Below are 17,728 nucleotides of genomic sequence, written 5' to 3' on the forward strand. Positions count from 1 at the left end.
CGACCCCTAGCCTGGGAACCTCCATATGCCGTGGGTGCGGCCCTAAAAAGACAAAAAACAAACAACAACAACAAAACACACAAACAAACCTAAACTATCCCATGGAGGCTCTCAAACATAATGTTAAGAGCATGGGGTCAGAAAGCCCAGGTTCAGATCCATGTTTTGTTAACCAGGTGGCCTTTAGCAAGTTCCTTAGCCCCTCTGAGCTGCCCCTGTTTGGTGTACTGGGAAGCTGATGATCCCTCAGCTCATGGGCCTGTTGGAGGATGAGAGGGTAAAATGCATGGAATGCAGTGCTGGCAAATGAGATAGAAGCTTTCAGATGGTATATACAATACCTCTGTATATATAAAATGGAAAGTCATATAAAACTGCTTATTATGGAGTTCCCGCCGTGGCGCAGTGGTTAACGAATCTGACTAGGAACCATGAGGTTGCGGGTTCGGTCCCTGCCCTTGCTCAGTGGGTTAATGATCCGGCGTTGCCGTGAGCTGTGGTGTAGGTCGCAGACGCGGCTCGGATCCCGTGTTGCTGTGGCTCTGGCGATTCGACCCCTAGCCTGGGAACCTTCATATGCTGTGGGAGCGGCCTAAGAAATAGCAAAAAGACAAAAAAAAACTGCTTATTATAATGAGCAATTTCAAATACTCATGAAAACCAGAGGAAAGGTATAAAACTCAGAGAGCTGAATTCTGGGGGAAAGAGAGAACTCTGTCCTTGCCTTGGGGTGGCATGTGCCTCAGTCTACCCAACAGCAACAGAGGGTTACCAAAGAGGAGCCAGGTCTATGTTTACAGAGGAGTGGGAGCTGCCAAAGTTATATGTGTACCCACATATATATATGTATTAGATGGGGAGTTCCCGCCGGGACTCAGTGGATTAAAAACCCGACTAGTATCCTTGAGGTTGTGGGTTTGATTCCCGTCCTCACTGAGTGGATTAAGGAGCTGGTGTTGCTGTGACCTGCAGTGTAGGTCACATGTGACTTGGATCCTGAGTTGCTGTGGCATAGGCTGGCAGCTGCAGCTCAGATTTGACCCCTCACCTGGGAACTTCCATATGCTGTGGTTGTGGCCCTAAAAAGACCAATAAAAAAGAGAGAGAGAGAGAGATGGGACATGGGTGGGGATGTTAATCTTGGACAGAGTGTCTGGACCCTTCAGGGCAGCACACCCAGCACTCGGCTGCCCGGGGCTTTGTTGGCTGGCATCTGTGGCCTCTGGTGGCCCTTCTAGCCATGCGGAAATTCTTACCAAGGGCCATTCTGCAGGTGGAAGCTGTGATTTTTAAGTTAACCCAGCAAAGTTTTCAGTTAATTTCTTGGTTTAAAATCATCAAATTATTAGGCATTGAGCCCAGAATTTTCGCCAGTCTTGCCTTGCAGATGCACTGGGATTTAATTTTCCCCAATACATTAGAGCCCAACCGCCAGCATCCTAAAGCACCATTTATCAGAACAAGCTCTCTGGGATGTTGCTACTCTGCCTCCACCCAAAGGGTGGAAGGTGGTAGTGGTCTGGGGATAAATAAATTTAACCTGGCATTTCTCAAAACCATGTAATTTTTTTCCCAAACAAATGTTTCAGGGTCTCTAATGGACCAATATATGACTTCTTTTCAGAAGAAGCAGTGTTGTATGTGGTGTTTCCCAAGCTAATGGCCCATGGAACCTTTTTCTTCAGGGACTGGGGTGTCATGGAACACACATCGAGAAGCATTACCTATGAAATGACCAAGTGAGGAGGGCATAATTTATAATTCCTGAAGCTCCCAGCCCTCTGTAAACACTGACCTGCTTCCTCCTTGGTAACCCTCTGTTGCTGTCGGGTAGATTGCGACACATGCCACCCCAAGGCAAGGACAGCGTTCTCTTTCCCTTGGAATTCAGCATCCCCAGTTTCTTGTCTCCCCCCCCACCCCAATTACCAGGCTTTGTGTAATTTGAATTGGTTATTCAGATGAATAGTTTTTTTTTTTCTCTGTGAAGTGCATTTATTAAAAACCTAATGTTAGCGTAGAAGATGAATAGTTTTCTTTAACCTAAGATCATGAGCAAAAAGCCTTTTCTCTTACCTTTTTTTTTTTCTTATTAGGGCTGCTCCTGCAGCATATGGAAGTTTTGAGGCTAGGGGTCGAATTGGAGCTACAGCTGCCAGCCTACACCACAGCCTTAGCAACTTGGGATCCAAGCGGTGTCTGGGACCTGCACCACAGTTCACAGCAACGCTGGATCCCCTACCCACTGAGTGAGGCCAGGGAACAAACCCGCATCCCCATGGATACTAGTCGGATTTGTTTCCGCTGCACCATGAAGGGAACTCACTCTTCTTACCTTTTCATTTCAAGCATTTTCGATTCCCCAGACTTGGAGCTTGGGTGAGGATTGAGTATCTCTTTGGTGTCAGGCATTGGGGTCGCAGAGCTGAACGAGAAGAACCCAGCCCCTGCCTCATGATGTCTACAGTCAAGGGCTGGGGAAGGATAGTGGATGGATGGACGGATGGATGGATGGATGGCAAGTCCTGGAGGCTCACGGACTATCCGACAGGGGCGTGAATAGGGAACACGCCTCAGAAGTGACTTTTAAGCTGAGATGGGAAGGAATAGTGGGTTAAGAGTGAGGCAATTAGAAAGTAACACAGTACAGGACACCCAGGGGCCAAATGAAGACTTTGCTTCCTCCCGTAGTATGAAGAGAAACCAGGGTGACTGGCTGAACTTTCACAGTGCACGTGACCTTCAAAGCCCTCTGAGGTTCACCTCAAAATGTCAGCACATGGGCACAACAGTGAATTTTCTCCCCCGTCTGGGTTGGGGTCCCTGCCCAGCAGTCCTGGCTATGGGCTTGAGGTCTGTTGAACTGCACTTGGAGCTGGCCCTGCCCATGCTTCCAGGCACATCTGAGCTCAACACAGGTGTGGAGGACTTGCCCTCTCTGCCGAGGTCAGCACCTGTGTCGGGGAGGGGGAAGCCTGGGGTCCTGGAAGCCTATCCAGACAGCCCAGTTGCCTCTGTGTGTAGCTCGGTTTGGGTTTCTCTGGGTCATGATTCATTTGTCCCTGCCCTTTCTCAAAGCACTGTCCCTCTCAGATAATCCTCTTTCTGCTTCCGAAGCCTCAGGCAGAGCTTTTGGGCAGCAAGGATTTGAGTCTGTCTTGACACCCACCGCCATCCTCTCCCCCAGAATGGCACGTCTGGTCTCCCTGGGGTTTCTCACTCGGGAGCCATCCCCTCTTCTGTTGGTTACCCCAGGGAAGGGTGCAGGACCATGTCAAAAAGACAGGGGAGGAGGGCAGAGACAGTACCAGGTAGAAAGATCCCCCCGTTGGTGTTTGCTTGGGGTGCACCTGTATTCATCACAGAACAGCCCATTCATTCATTCATACATTCATTCACTCATTCACTCATTCAGCTGATACACATGCACCTGTGTGTCGAATACCAAGGGTACAGCCAAGACCTGGAGAAAAGGGGCTCCCTCCCTCCTGGGGGTCACACTGTGGGTGGGTCGGGGAATAGAGGAACACTTGAATCAGCAGTAGCTACTGTTCATGGGAGGGAGCTGTGGCAGGGGAGGGGTCGGGGGAGATGGGAAGGAGGAATGTCCAAAATCGGGGTGTAGTTAGGTCACAGCTCAACCTTACGAGGTTTCTGAAGAGGGCGGGGGACGTGCTTGTAGGTGAGGATCCTGTTTTGTGAAAGTTTGCACAGAGAAGCATCTGAAGAATCCATGTGAAACTTGATAGTACGTCTCTCTGCATCAGGAGTTATACGTGATATTTGTTATTCTTTTTTAGAAAATGTATTAGTGAACACGAAAAGGAAAGAAAAGAACACTACTCCAAGCTAGTGCCTTGGTGGGGCCTTTGCGTCTTGGAAGGATGAAATGGGATCTTTAGCCCTCGCTGGCACGGGGCATGCTATTGGTGAAAGACTAAGTTTGTCAGAGCAATGATGTAGGTTGCCAAGGAGTCCTCGGGCATCTAGTGGCTGTCTTCCAGTCACGCTCGCACCATTTTTCTCAAGCTGGAAACAGTAATTGAAATAATGAAGTGTTACACATAGAATGTTTTTAAAAATCTGCACAGTGTTGAAAAGCATGGGCGTAAAAATCATGTGGTATCGCAGCTCTCTGAGATAACCATTGGTTCACATTTTGGTGTATACCTAGTAGTTTTTTCCTAGTCTCATTGTTATTATTGTAAAAAATACGGTAAACTCCTGAGATAACAAAAGCAGGGTTTTTTTAAGGAACCCCATTCATGGCCATCTATCCCTGTGCCCCCCCACTCCTCGTCTCTACATATGCCTGAGGCTCAGCTGATGGGCCAGAGGTGGGAGGGAGAGTTTCGGGAAGCCTCTGCCTGCCCCTCTGCCTTTCCTCATCTTTGTCCTCCCCACTGATGCTTCTCTGCCGCCTGCCCCATGAGCAAGGTCACTCTGCCTGGCCGGTTCCTGCCCCCTTTCCACCCCGCCGGCTGCTCTCCTGTGTGCCTGCCAAGTGCCGGCCTAATCCAGGAGAGCTTCACAAGCCACCCCTCGTGGGCTGCCCTTTTGTTTCTGGAATCCGGGCTGCTCAGAGGAGGGGCTGGCTTTGTGCAGCCTGCTGCTGGCTGCCGTGGTCTTGAGCTGGCATAGGTCAAGAGTGCCTGAGGAGGAATGTGATCCTTAGAGCAAAGCCCTTGTAATGAATGCCTTTCCCCCCTAATTGGGTTAAGGGAGTAACCAGCTGGACTCTAAACCAAACAGGGCAGGCAGGCCGTTGTCCCGCATTGTTGTTCTTCTGCCAAAGAGTCGCCTGCTCTGAGGTGCAGGGGAGAAGCCAGGGCTTCTCATTTCCTTTGGCTCAGGGGTTCTGCAGAGCATGTGGGGTGGATGGGCTTCCTTTTCCACGCCCCCAGGCCCAGCTATAAATCCCCAGGTGGAATGTCTCATTCCACCCTCCAAAGCAGGTTCCTTTGAGAGCCCGACAAAGGCAGATAAGCTCAGTTTATCTGAGGTTTGATTGCCCAGTTTGAGGGAAAGGCCACTAACGCATGCTTGAGTGCTGTTAAGGGCCGGATACTTTATATAATGGCCTTGTGAGCCCCGGTTTTCAGATGGGGACCCTGGAGTTCAGAACTCACATGCCCGAGGTTAGTAAATAGTGGAGGCAAGACTCCACCCCAGGGAGTTCCGTTGAGGCTCAGTGGAAATGAATGGCATCCATGAGGATGCACGTTGGATCCCTGGCCTCACTCAGTGGGTTAAGGATCTGACGTTGCTTGGATCTGATGTTGTGGCAGCGGCTACAGATCTAATTCAACCCCTAGCCCAGGAGTCTCCATATCCCCTGGGTGTGGCCCTAAAAAAAGACTCTGCTCCAGAACTGCCTGACTTTACAATCCTCGCCAAGCTGCTCCCTCGTATGTGGCAGGGAGGGGTGCATTGGAACAGGAAGAGACGCCCCTGTGCTCATTCTTATTTTTTTAGTAGACTTCATTTTGTAGAGCAGTTTGAGGTTCACAGCCATGTTGAACACAAGGTACAGGGATTTTCCATACACCCCTGCCCCCCGCCCCAATGTACCCCCTCCTCCACTACCCACAACCCCCACCAAAGTGGTCCATTGGTTACAGTCATGGAACTTGTACAGGCACGTTGTCACACAGTTTCCATTGCGGTTCACTCTTGGTATTGTGCATTCTGTGAGTGAGGACAGATGTATCCGCCATCACAGTGCATACCGTGTAGTTTCACTGCCCTGTGAGCCCCTCGTCATCTCTCCCCCACCCAGCCCCTGGCCAACACTCATCCTTTTTCTTTCCCTCCACAATGTTTCCTTTTACAGTTGAGAGTCTTCAGTAGGTAGCCTTTTCAGACTGGCTTCTTTCAGTCCGTAATATGCGTGTAAGTTTCCTCCGTGCTTTTTTGATGGCTGGTCCTTCCCTCTGGCTTATACAGATTTTTTTTTTTCTTTTTAGGGCCGCACTTGCGGCATATGGAGGTTCCCAGACTAGGGGTCGAATCAGAGCTACAGCGGTTGGTGTACACCACAGCCACGCCAGATTTGAGCCGCGTCTGTGACCTACACCACAGCTCACGGTGACGCCGGATCCTTAACCCACTGAGCGAGGCCAGGGATGGAACCTGCAACCTCACGGTTCCTAGTTGGATTTGTTTCTGCTGCACCATGACGGGAATTCCCATACAGATATTTTTTTGAGCACCTGCCTCTGTGCCAGGCTCTGGGCACTGGGTAGATGGTATGGGCAGGATGAATGTGGCCCCTGTGCTATGGAACTCGTGTAGCAAGAAGTGGCACATAAATAAGTAAATACCTGGCCATGAAGAACCGTGTGCTGAGAGAGAGAACAGGGGACACCTGGTTTGGAACAATGAGGGGTCAGAGAGCCACTCTAAGGAAGTGACCTTTAGACCTGTGTCAGGGGGATGGGGAACATCGCAGGCAGCTGTTGTCCTAGCTTTCTGCAGCCTGCCCACCCAGGAGACACCTTTTTCCAGGAAGCCCTTCCTGCTGACTCCTTCTCGAGCTGTTCTTGCCTGTTCCAAAGGTCCATAGCTTTTTTTTGTTTTATTCACCCCTGGCTTCCTGTGAAATCTGCACAGGCCAGTGGGCCCTTTTCCTAGAAGAGTGTTCAGAAAGACCTGCAGTGTGCTGTGTTGAGCTTCTCTTGACACAAGGGGGAATCCAGAGGGAGTAAAGCTTGGCTGGGCTGAGCTGAGCAGGGAGGGAAGTCAGGACATTGCGTATCTGACTTCTTGGGTTGGGGGCCTTTGAACTGCTTTGATGAGGGCAGCGCAGCCCAGGACAAAGGTCACTTAGCTAATTTCCGGCAGCTGCTGTCTATGGAGCACAAGGAATCTGTGACTGTGTTTGCTTCTTGGCAAGAGGAAATACCCAAGTAGGCTGCAGGCTTGTGGGGGCTGCTGGAAGATGGGGAAGGGGGGCCATCATTAGGGGGCTGCAGCCACACATTGGCTTCTACCAGCTATTACCAGCGGACTGGTTGTAGCCCAGCATGGACCTGGCTGAGAGAACCTCGCTCATGACCTCCCTGCCCATGTCAGCACCCTGCTGTAAAGCCTTTGCTGGCTCCCTGTTGCCCTCCTGGCAGGTTGGATACCTTAGTAGGACATACAAGCTGGGGCCCTGCCTACCCTCGCGGCCTGCTTTGTCCAGGTATACCCTCCCTGTCTGGCTGTTCCAAAGGCTTCAGATTCCCTAGTGTGGCCTTGCAGGTGCTGTTTTTCCTGCTGAGTTTCCTTTCCTTCTTGTATCTTCAATAGTTAGTTAATTCCTAGATGTCCTTTCAAAATTTGACTCAATAGATGTCTTCTCCTTGAAGTCCCCACTGACCTGCCACCCTACAGAGATGTCCACCCCTTCGTCTGGGGCCTAGGGCGTTCGGTGCTCAAGCTGCAGTCCCTCCCTCCTCCCCTCCCTCCCTTTACTCCTTCACTAGTTAGTTTGTGGGCCCCTGACCATGTCCTTGCCACACCAGCATGGTGGGAAAACAAGCATGAGCAGAAGCAGACCTTGATACCTGCCTTCAAGGAGCTTGAAGTCCCGTGGCGGCGACATGAATGCGTGAAGCAATGAAGATGAATAATACGCAAAGTCAGATATTTTCCTTAAGGAAGTTGATATTTTCTTCATGATTCAAAAAGTCTACAAATCCATGAGGTACCACCTCACACTGATCAGAATGGCCGTCATCAGGAAGTCTATAAATAACAAATGCTGGAGAGGGTGTGGAGAAAAGGGAACTCTCCTACACTGTTAGTGGGAATGTAAGTTGGTACAACCACTGTGCAAAATAGTATGGAAGAGATAACTCAGTAAACCAAATGTAGAATTACCATATGATCCAGAAATCCCACTCCTGGGCATATATCCAAACAAAACTTTCATTGAAAAAGATGCATGCACCCATATGTTCATTGCAGCACTGTTCACAATAGCCAAGACATGGAAACAACCTAAATGTACATCAACAGATGAATGGATTAAGAAGATGCAGTACATATATGCAGTGGAATACTACTCAGCCATAAAGAAGAACAAAATAATGCCATTGCAGCAACATGGATAGAACTAGAGACTTCTAATCACTTGTGATAGAACATGATAGAGGATAATGTGAAAAAAAGAATATATATGTGTATATTTATATATGTAACTGGGGCACTTTGCTGTATAGCATAAATTGATGGAACATTGTCAATCAACTAATAAAAAATTAAAAAACAAAACAAAAAATCTACAAATAATAAATGCTGGAGAGGATGTGGAGAAAAGGAAACCGTCCCACGCTGTGAGTGGGAATGTAAATTGGTACAACCACTATGGAGAACAGTATGGAGGTTCCTTAAAAAACTAAAAATAGAGCTTCCACATGATCCAGCAATCCCATTCCTGGCATATATCCAGAAAAGAGGAAAGCTCTAACTCGAAAAGATGCATGCACTTCAATGTTCATAGCACCCTTATTCACAGTAGCCAAGAAGATATGGGGACAACCTAAATGTTCATCAACAGAAGAGTGGATAAAGAAGATGTGGTACATATATATGGTGGAATATTATCCAGCCATAAGGAAGAATTAAATCATACCATTTTCAGCAACATGGATGGACCTAGAGGTTATCATAGGTAAGTCAGACAGAGAAAGACAAAAATATCATATCACTTATATGTGAAATCTAAAAAAAATAATACAGATGAATTTCCCAATAGAAACAGATTCACAGACATAGAAAACAAACTTAGGGTTACTAAAAGGGAAAGGGGGGGGTAAACTAGGAGTATGGTATTAACAGATACATACTGCTATGTAAATAATAGATAAAAAAATAAGGATTTACTGTATTAGGTAATTATATTCAATATCTTATAATAAACTATAATGGAAAGAATCTGAAAAAATAAAAAGGACATGTATATGTATTCTTTATATATATGTATAAAAAACTGAATCACTTTATACCTGAAACTAACACAATATTTTATTTTATGTTATTTTATTTATTTTTTTGCTTTTTTAGGGCCACACCCTCAGCACAAGGAGGTTCCCAGGCTAGGGGTCGAATCAGAGCTACAGCTGCTGACCTATACCACAGCCACAGCAACATCAGATCCGAGCCGCATCTGCAACCTACACTACAGCTCACAGCAACTCCAGGTCCTTAACCCACTGAGTGAGGCCAAGGATTGAACTCACAGCCTCCTGGTTCCTAGTCGGTTTCATTTCTGCTGCACCACGAGGGGGACTCTTTTTTTTTTTTTTTTTTTTTTTTGTCTTTTTGCTTTTTCTAGGGCCGCTCCCGCAGCATATAGAGGTTCTCAGGCTAGGGGTCGAATTGGAGCTGTAGCTGCCAGCCCACGCCAGAGCCACAGCAACGCAGGATCTGACCCTGACGTCTGCAACCTACACCACAGCTCACAGCAACGCCGGATCCTTAACCCACTGAGCAAGGCGGGATCGAACCCGCAACCTCATGGTTCCTAGTCGGATTCGTTAACCACTGTGCCACGACAGGAACACCTCTTTTTTTTAAAAAAAAAAACACAATAGTTTAAATCAACTGTGCTTCAATAAAAATGACAAATTGTTTACTAAAAAAAAAAGATGTTCTCGGAAGTTCTCTTGGGATGCAGCGGGTTAAGGATCTGGCGTTTGTCACTGCAGTAGCTTGGGTCACTGCTGTGGCACAGGTTCAATCCCTGGCCCAGGAACTTCCACATGCTGCGGGAGCAACCAAAAAACAACAACAAAAAGATTTTCTGCATTATTTGAAAAAAATAAAAGGTTGAGGAAAAGGATACATTAAAATTCTTATGAGTTCCCTGATGGCACAGCAGGTTAAGGATCCAGCATTGTCATTGCTGTGGCTTGGGTCACTGCTGCGGCGTGGGTTCAATCCCTGGCCAGGGATCTTCCTCATGCCTTGGGCTCGGCCAAAACAAATTTTTTTTCTAGTCTCAGATCTATTACTAGTTGAGTCTCACATCTATTTCTAGTCTTAGATTATTACTGGTTGAGTAAAGCACTGAGGTGATAGGACTTTTTCAAACTTTTTCTTCATGTGCAAACAGTAGGAACAGGAAATAATTGATTCAGGCTTTGGGACCCTTCTGTGAGCCACAGCTCCAGGGTGCTGAGAGCTCTTCCTCAGGGAAGGGAGGGAGCTCCCCCAGTGCCCGTAACTTTCCTTCGTAGGTGTTGATCATGGTGGCATTCCAAAATTGCCATCTCTGTTTCTAAATGGGCCATAAACTCCATGAAAGTGGGTGATGTGTCCATTTTAATATGTGTGTGTGTGTATATATATATATATATATTTTTTTTTTTTTTTTTTGTCTTTTGTCTTTTTAGGGCCCCACCTATGGTATATGGAGGTTCCCAGGCTAGGGGTCGAATCAAAGCTGTAGCTGCTGACCTTCGCAACAGCCACAGCAGTGCGGGATCTGAGCCACGTCTGTGACATACACCACAGCTCACAGCAAAGCTGGATCCTTAATCCACTGAGGGAGGCCAGAGATCAAACCTGTGTCCTCATGGTTGCCAGTCAGGTTTGTTAACCACGGAGCCACAACGGCAGCTCCCATCTTATTTTTTTTATAACAACTTTATTGAGATGCAATTCGCATACCGTAAAAGTCACCTTTTAAAAGTATGCATTCGGTTTTAGTGTGTTCCCAGAGTTGTGCAGTCATCCTACTATCTAATTTCAGAACATTTTCATCACCCCTGAAAAACCCCGTATCCATTAGAAGGTTGTGTGCTTCCAGTTCTCTTGGGTGTACCTCAAGGATTGGAATTTCTGGGTCGTGTGGTAACTGTGTCTCACATCTTGAGGAACTGCCAGATAGTTTTCCACAATGGCTGTATGATTTTACTCTCCCACTAGCACTATATGAGCCTTCCAGTTTGTCTCCATCCTCATGAACACTTTGTTTATTTTCCGTTTTTGCTTTTTGTTTTTTTGGCCGCATCCCCAACATGTGGAAGTTCCCAGGCCAGGGATAGAACCCCCACCACAGCAGCAACCCAGACTGCTGCTGTGAAAACTCCATATCCTTAACCTGCTGCACTACAAGGGAACTCCCTGTTTTTCTTTTTCTAATAGACATTCTGATGGGTGTGAGGTGGTGTCTCACTGTGGTTTTGATTTTTCATTTCCCTGAAGATAAGTAATATTGAGCATCTTCTCATGTGCTTATTGGCAGTGTCTTTATCTTTTCGGAAGAAATATCTATTCAGTCCTTTGCCCATTTTTAAATTGGTTTTTTTGTCTTTTTATTGCTGAGTTGTTAGAGTTCTGAATATATTCTGAATTGGAGTCTCTCATTGATATATGATTTCCAAACATTTTCTCCCATCCCATGGGTTGTCTTTTCATTTTCTTGATGATATCTTTTGAAAGCTTACAATTTTGAAATCTTTAGTTACGTTGTTTTTTTTTCTTTGTTCTGCTTTGGATGTCATATCAAAGAAACCATTGCCTAATCTAGTCATAAAGATTTGCTCCTGTTTTTTTCCAAGAGTTTTCTAGATTTTCTAACACATTTAGGTCTGTGTCTGACTCATTCCAGAGTGTACTCCCAGTGCCTAGAGTAATACCTGATATGTAGAAGGTAGTTGATACCTACTGAGTGAAATGAATGAATTGTCATCTCTCGGTTTTTTGTTTGTTTGTTTGTTTTGTTTTTGTCTTTTTAGGTCCTCACCTGCAGCATATGAAAGTTCTCAGGCTAGGAGTTGAATCAGAGCTGTAGCTGTCAGCCTGCACCACAGCTCACAGCAACGCCGGATCCTTAACCCATGGAGCAAGGCCAGGGATCAAACCTGCATCCTCATGGTTACTAGTTGGGTTCACTACTCCTGAGCCAAGACTGTAACTCCAACTGATTTTTCTTGAATGAGTGAATAAATAGTTGTCTCCTGGTCCCAGAGCCGTTGCTACTTAAGTAAAGGCCCGGGGCTAAGAGAGGGCTTGACGGGGACGAGCACCCGTTTGTTTAGGTCTCCTCCCCAGCGAACCTGCCCTCATAATTCCTTTTCTGCCAGCGTCTCCTTTCCTGTTTTTCCTCAGTTCTGCTTCTCTTTAGTTTCCCTATTTGGCAAAATGTTGCCAAGACATTTCCTAAATAAAATGTGCCTGGTCTCCTTTGGTTAAATTATAAATATGGTTGATACACAATAAAAGTTTTTCCATCTAAAAGTCTTGATTGGGAGTTCCTGTTGTGGCTTAGCAGAAACAAATCTGACTAGCATCCTTGAGGATGCAGGTTCAATCCCTGGCTTCGCTTAGTGGGTTAAGGACCCGGTGTTGCCATGAGCTGCGGTGTAGGTCGCAGATGCAGCTTGGATCTGACCTTGCTGTGGCTGTGGTATAGGCCATCAGCTACAGCTCCAATTGGACCCCTAGCCTGGGAACCTCCAAATGCTGTGGGGGTAGCACTAAAAAGCAAAAAAAAAAAAAAAAAAGAAAAAATGAAAAATCTTGGGTGACATTTCTCTTGTCGGTTTTTCTTGTGTTAGACTAATAATTCATATGACACAGCATAAATTACAAAGGAAAAGTCACCTCCTCTGGAGGAGGAGGTGCACGTTAGGAAAAAAAAATCTGTGTATGGAAAGAAAACACAGCTAAAATGTCAGCATTTAATGGGAGTTCTTTGTACTCTCATTTTAACAACTTTTTTTACATTTAGTTTTTTCAAAACAGTGTCTCTCATAATCCCACCCTTAGAGGGAATGAAGCCGAGGACCCTGAGAGGTTCACATGTGTGTTTCGTTTAGTTCTCAGCTCTCAATGGGAGGAAATGACAGTGAGAATGGGTTGACCAAGGCCGTACATCCTGATTCAGTACAAGAACCAGAATTTGGGCATGGGTTTCCAACTCAAAGCCTACATGGTTTTTTTGAGGGTTTTTTTTTTTTTTTTTTGGCTTTTTAGGGCATCCCCTGTGGCATATGGAGGGTCCCAGGCTAGGAGTTAAATTGCGCTGCAGCTGCCAGCTTATACCACAGCCACAGCAATGCAGGATCCAAGCTGCATCTGTGACCTACACCACAGGTCACGGCAATGCTGGATCCTTAACCCGCTGAGCGAGGCCAGGAATCAAACCCATTTCCTCGTGGATACTAGTTGGGTTCATTTCCGCTGCACCACAGCGGGAACTCTGATGCCTACATGTTTCATGGCCTCTTGCATCTCAGATAGTCAGCCTTTCCCTGGAAATGATGGGCTTCTTTGAGCCAAGCTGGTGGTCTCTTTCATCTGCCTCTGCCATCATGTTCCTGACACTTGACGAAGCCTGTGCTCAGTGAGGGCAGATGGAGGTGATCCAGGGGTGTCTAAAATAGAGGGGCTACCATCCTGGAAACTTTGAAGGAAAACGAAGAGGGTATGGAGGGAATCGATGCCCACTCACCAGCTGGCAGGTGGGCCTCTGAGACCCTCTAGAGGCAGCCCTGACCTTCTGCCCTGCCTGTTCTAGGAGCTGAAGCTGCCTGCCTTCCGAGCCCACTCCCCTCTCCTGAAGAGCCGCCGGTTCTTTGTTGACATCTTGACCCTGCTGAGCAGCCACTGCCAGCTGTGCCCTGCTGCCCGGCACCTGGCCGTCTACCTGCTGGACCACTTCCTGGATCGCTATAACATCAGCACCTCTAAGCAGCTGTACGCCGTGGCGGTCTCCTGTCTCCTGCTTGCAAGTATGTGGAACCTGCTTCCTTCCCCATGCTCTGTCCTCCCACTCAGTGATCCCAGGCCCTTGAGAATCATTCTGTATTTCATGGTGTTTGTGTGTCTTCTGTGTTCATCCTTAGCTGAATGCTGTAGTATTAATAATCAGTGTTTTCTTTAGCATCTGTAATGCACCAGGCTGAGAGATAAGGATTTTAGCAGATTGATCTTAATCCAGTGACCCTAGAAGACACATACTTTTAGTACTCCATTTCACCAAGGCACAGAGAGGTTAAGAAATTTGCCTTGGGGAGTTCCCGTCGTGGAGCAGCGGAAACGAATCCGACTAGGAACCATGAGGTTGCGGGTTCGATCCCTGTCCTTGCTCAGTGGGGTAATGATCCGGCGTTGCCGTGAGCTGTGGTGCAGGTTGTGGTGTAGGCCAGCGGCTACAGCTCCGATTCGACCCCTAGCCTGGGAACCTCCATGTGCTGCGAGAGCAGCCCAAGAAATGCCAAAAAGACAAAATATATATATATATATTAAAAAAAAAAAAAAAAAAAGGAAATTTGCCTTGGGTCACACAGCTCATCCATAGCAGACAGGATTTGAGCTCAGAACTGCATGATATCAGAACCTGTGTCTTAGCCCCATGTCAGCTGCTTTCTGGTATAGGGCCTCTCTGAATGTGCTGGCGGGTGTGGGGGGGAAACGTAGCACGTACTGTTCTTAGAGGTTTTTAGAAGCGTGACTGCTTCGTGAGGCTCAAGCAGGACCCATTATGTAGTCTCAGGCTTGGGCATAGGTCTCTTCCAGTGAGGCCTCACTAAAAACACAGCATAGCTTTGACCATCTATCTGCCTTGGTAGGAAGAACTACATGAATGTGCTGCTCTTCTCGTCATCTGCTTAAAACACTGTCTGCCATGCCACCCTGCCACTTAAAATCCCCCCTGGTTTATTGACAGTCTTAGGGTAAGGATCAGCCATCAGGGTCCTGCCTCACTGACCTCATGCTTTTCTGCCCTCCATCCTTGGGTTCCAGCCAAGCGCTTCCCATTCCCTCCCTCTGCCATCTGGTCCTGGTTAAAAGTCATGCAGGCCCCTCACTCAAGCCTCGCACGTGCATTCTGGAGAAAGCTTCCCCACTGCCCTGGGCAGGTGAGGTGTCCCTGAGGTACAGCCCCATGGCCTCGTGGACTTTTCATTAACACCTTCCTCCCCCACTAAGCAGTACATAGACCTCAAAAATAATATTTATGGGAGTTCTCGTCATGGCTCAGTGGTAACGAACCCAACTAGTATCCATGAGGACTCCGGTTCAATCCTTGGCCTCGCTCAGTGAGTTAAGGATCTGGTGTTGCCGTGCCCTGTGGTGTAGGTCGCAGACAGGGCTCGGATCGGACGTTGCTGTGGCTGGGGCGCAGGCCTGCAGTTATAGCTCTGATTGGACCCCTAGCCCAGGAACTTCCATATGCCGCAGGTGAGGCCCTAAAAAGGCAAAACAACAACAACAACAAAAATCATGTACTGAAGGAAATGAACGGAGCCGGGTACTCTCTTAGAGCCTGACTTCCACGCTCCTCTAGGCTGCCCTCCATGCTCAGGAGCAGAACACCCCAGAGTGGCCAGCTGCAGCTCTGTTTCCTTGACATAGAGCATTTTCTCCTTGAAATTCAGTCGGTCAGTTTGTACCTTCTCCTCTTCAGTATGTTATTGTCCTATTTTATTGTACGAGCCCCTCCCCAGTCCTTGATTCCCACTGATGCTTCGAGAAGATGGTGCCCATTTTCTCCGGTGGCTTTGTCTGTCCTGGGCACGCTGCTGGGAACCCCCCAGCTCACTCACCCAGCTCCACGTGCATGGCTTTAGAGTTTTCAGAATTCTGCCTTGTTTTCCACCCTGGCATCTTTTCACCTGCTGTTACTTTAATCCCTTTGGCAACTTCAGGTTTTCAGCCTCCTGATTTGTGGGTTTTTTTGCCTCGGGCCAGCTGGATTTCCCATGTTATACAGCACAGCCTCTCTTGCTGGGAGTCCGGCCTGCCCTGTACTTCAAAGTCCCAAACCAACACTCAGCTCTCCCTCATTTGGGAAAGAGATGGGGGGGGGGTTGCAAGACGTCCCCGTCAGTGGAGGGCAGGGTAGGCATCGCATTTCGGGGGGGGGCAGAGGAGTCTGTGATGTGGCCTCTGGCCTGCTGCTGTCTGTGATCTGTGGGCTGCACTGAGGCCCCTGGGGGCAGGGGACTTGGATTTCCATGGGGCCGCCAAAGCTCCCTGGTGTCTGTCTGGGGGGACTGGGGTGGTGGGTGCACACTGGGGACTCCTTTGTGCTGCTGCCGCTGAGGCAGAGGGAGGGGGCCTTTCAGAGGGAGAGGCAGGTGCCCTCACCCTCATGTCTGAGGGTAGCAGCCGGCCTCAGGCAGGCGGCAGGGAAGGATTTTTCAGGACACCTGCCATATGCTCAGAGGCCCCAGGAAAGAAAAGTTTCCATGACAGCCTGAAATCCTATTCATTCCCCCCTCCTCTCCCCAGGCTGACTGTCAGCCACAAGGGGAGGTCACCTTGCCTCAGGAAGTTTTGAGTTCTCATTTCTTAGCAGATAACTCCTAGATGAGAAGGGTGACAGTTTTTCTTGCCTCCAGCTGTCCTTTCTTAGGTTTTTAGAACTTCTTCTAAGTGAGGGCCTTTGCATAGATGGAACTCTCTCACCTACACACACCCCTTTCTGCCCTTATAAGACATGGCCCAGGAGGGCTCGTGTCTCCAGGCCTGTGGAAGGAGGCAGAAAAGCAAGAGCTTATAGGTTGTTGTGTGCAGACCAGTGGCGGGACCACCCTTTGCCTCTCTGTGACCAGACTGACTGCATTCCCTTCCTTAACACAGGAGAGAATCCTAATAAATATAACCTAGATATAAATACACCACAGAGGAGCCCCCGTTGTGGCTCAGAGGGTTAAGAAACTGATTACTATCCTTGATTCCTGGCCTCCCTCAGTGGGTTAAGGATCTGGTGTTGCTGCACACTGCGGCGTAGGTCCCAGATGCGGCTCGGATCCAGATATTGCCCTGGCTATGATGTAGGCCTGCGCCTGCAGCTGCAGCTGTGATTCAACCCCTAGCCTGGAAACATCCATAGGCCGCAGGTGCGGACCTAGAAAAAGAAGAAAAATATATACCATAGAGTAGAGCCACTCTCTTCTTTAGTCTTTCATCTTTTATGGCAGCCCTCCCCACCTGTCTTATTATTGTTGTTGAATTCGGAGGATAATTTGTCAACATAGAAATCCCCCAACGTGTAGGTGAGTTGGCTCTGACAGTCCCACGTAATAGTCGTCATCCCGCCGGCCGCGGTGACTGCATTGCTTACCTGTCCCTTTCTACATGCCCAGCTGTGTGCCAAGCACTTGACGCACATCATTTGGAATCCTCACAACCCATCTGTGGGGTGGTGCTGTCTTCTGCCTGTTCTGTAGGTTCAGAGAGGCCCAAGGTCACACAGTGTGGAATTCTCTCTCTCTCTTTTTTTTTTCGCTTGAGTTAGAATTCATATCACAGCATGGAATCCACCGTTTTACCCCTTGCAGAGTGTAGAGTTCCGTGGCATTTAGGGCATTTAACATTGTTGTGCGGCTGGTTCCAGAATGTGTTCATCACCCGAAAAGAACTCATGTCTGCATTAAGCATGCACTCCCCATTCCTCCCCCGCCAGCCCCTGGCAACCATCAGTCTGTTTTGGATCTGTATGGAGTTGCCTTTTCTGGATATTTCATATGAAAAGGAATCATGCAATATGTAATCTTTTGTGTCTGGTTTCTTTTGCTTTCTGTTTTCAAGGTTCATCTCTGCTATAGCATGCGTTAGTACTTCAGTCCTTGTTATGGTTGAATGATACACTCCATGGTGTGGACAGAACATAATTTGTTTCTGTGTTCATCTAGTGATGGACATTTAGGTTGTTTTCACCTTTCGGCTGTTAGGATGAGTGCTGCTGTGAGTGTTCGAGTTCCAATTTTTTTTTGAACACCTC

At 47.8% G+C, this 17,728-nt stretch overlaps 1 protein-coding gene across 1 annotated transcript in view; it reads left to right on the forward strand.

Annotated features, from left to right (window-relative positions):
• CCNJL (cyclin J like) overlaps window positions 1–17,728 on the forward strand; it is a 63,357-nt gene that overhangs the window by 22,073 nt on the left and 23,556 nt on the right. The window contains exon 3 of the mRNA XM_003359830.5: window positions 13,514–13,727. Coding sequence (XP_003359878.3) covers window positions 13,514–13,727 — 214 coding nt within the window. The remainder of the gene's footprint in view (window positions 1–13,513; window positions 13,728–17,728) is intronic.

Source organism: Sus scrofa, chromosome 16 (assembly GCF_000003025.6).
Source record: "Sus scrofa isolate TJ Tabasco breed Duroc chromosome 16, Sscrofa11.1, whole genome shotgun sequence".
Classification (NCBI taxonomy): Eukaryota; Metazoa; Chordata; class Mammalia; order Artiodactyla; family Suidae; genus Sus; species Sus scrofa.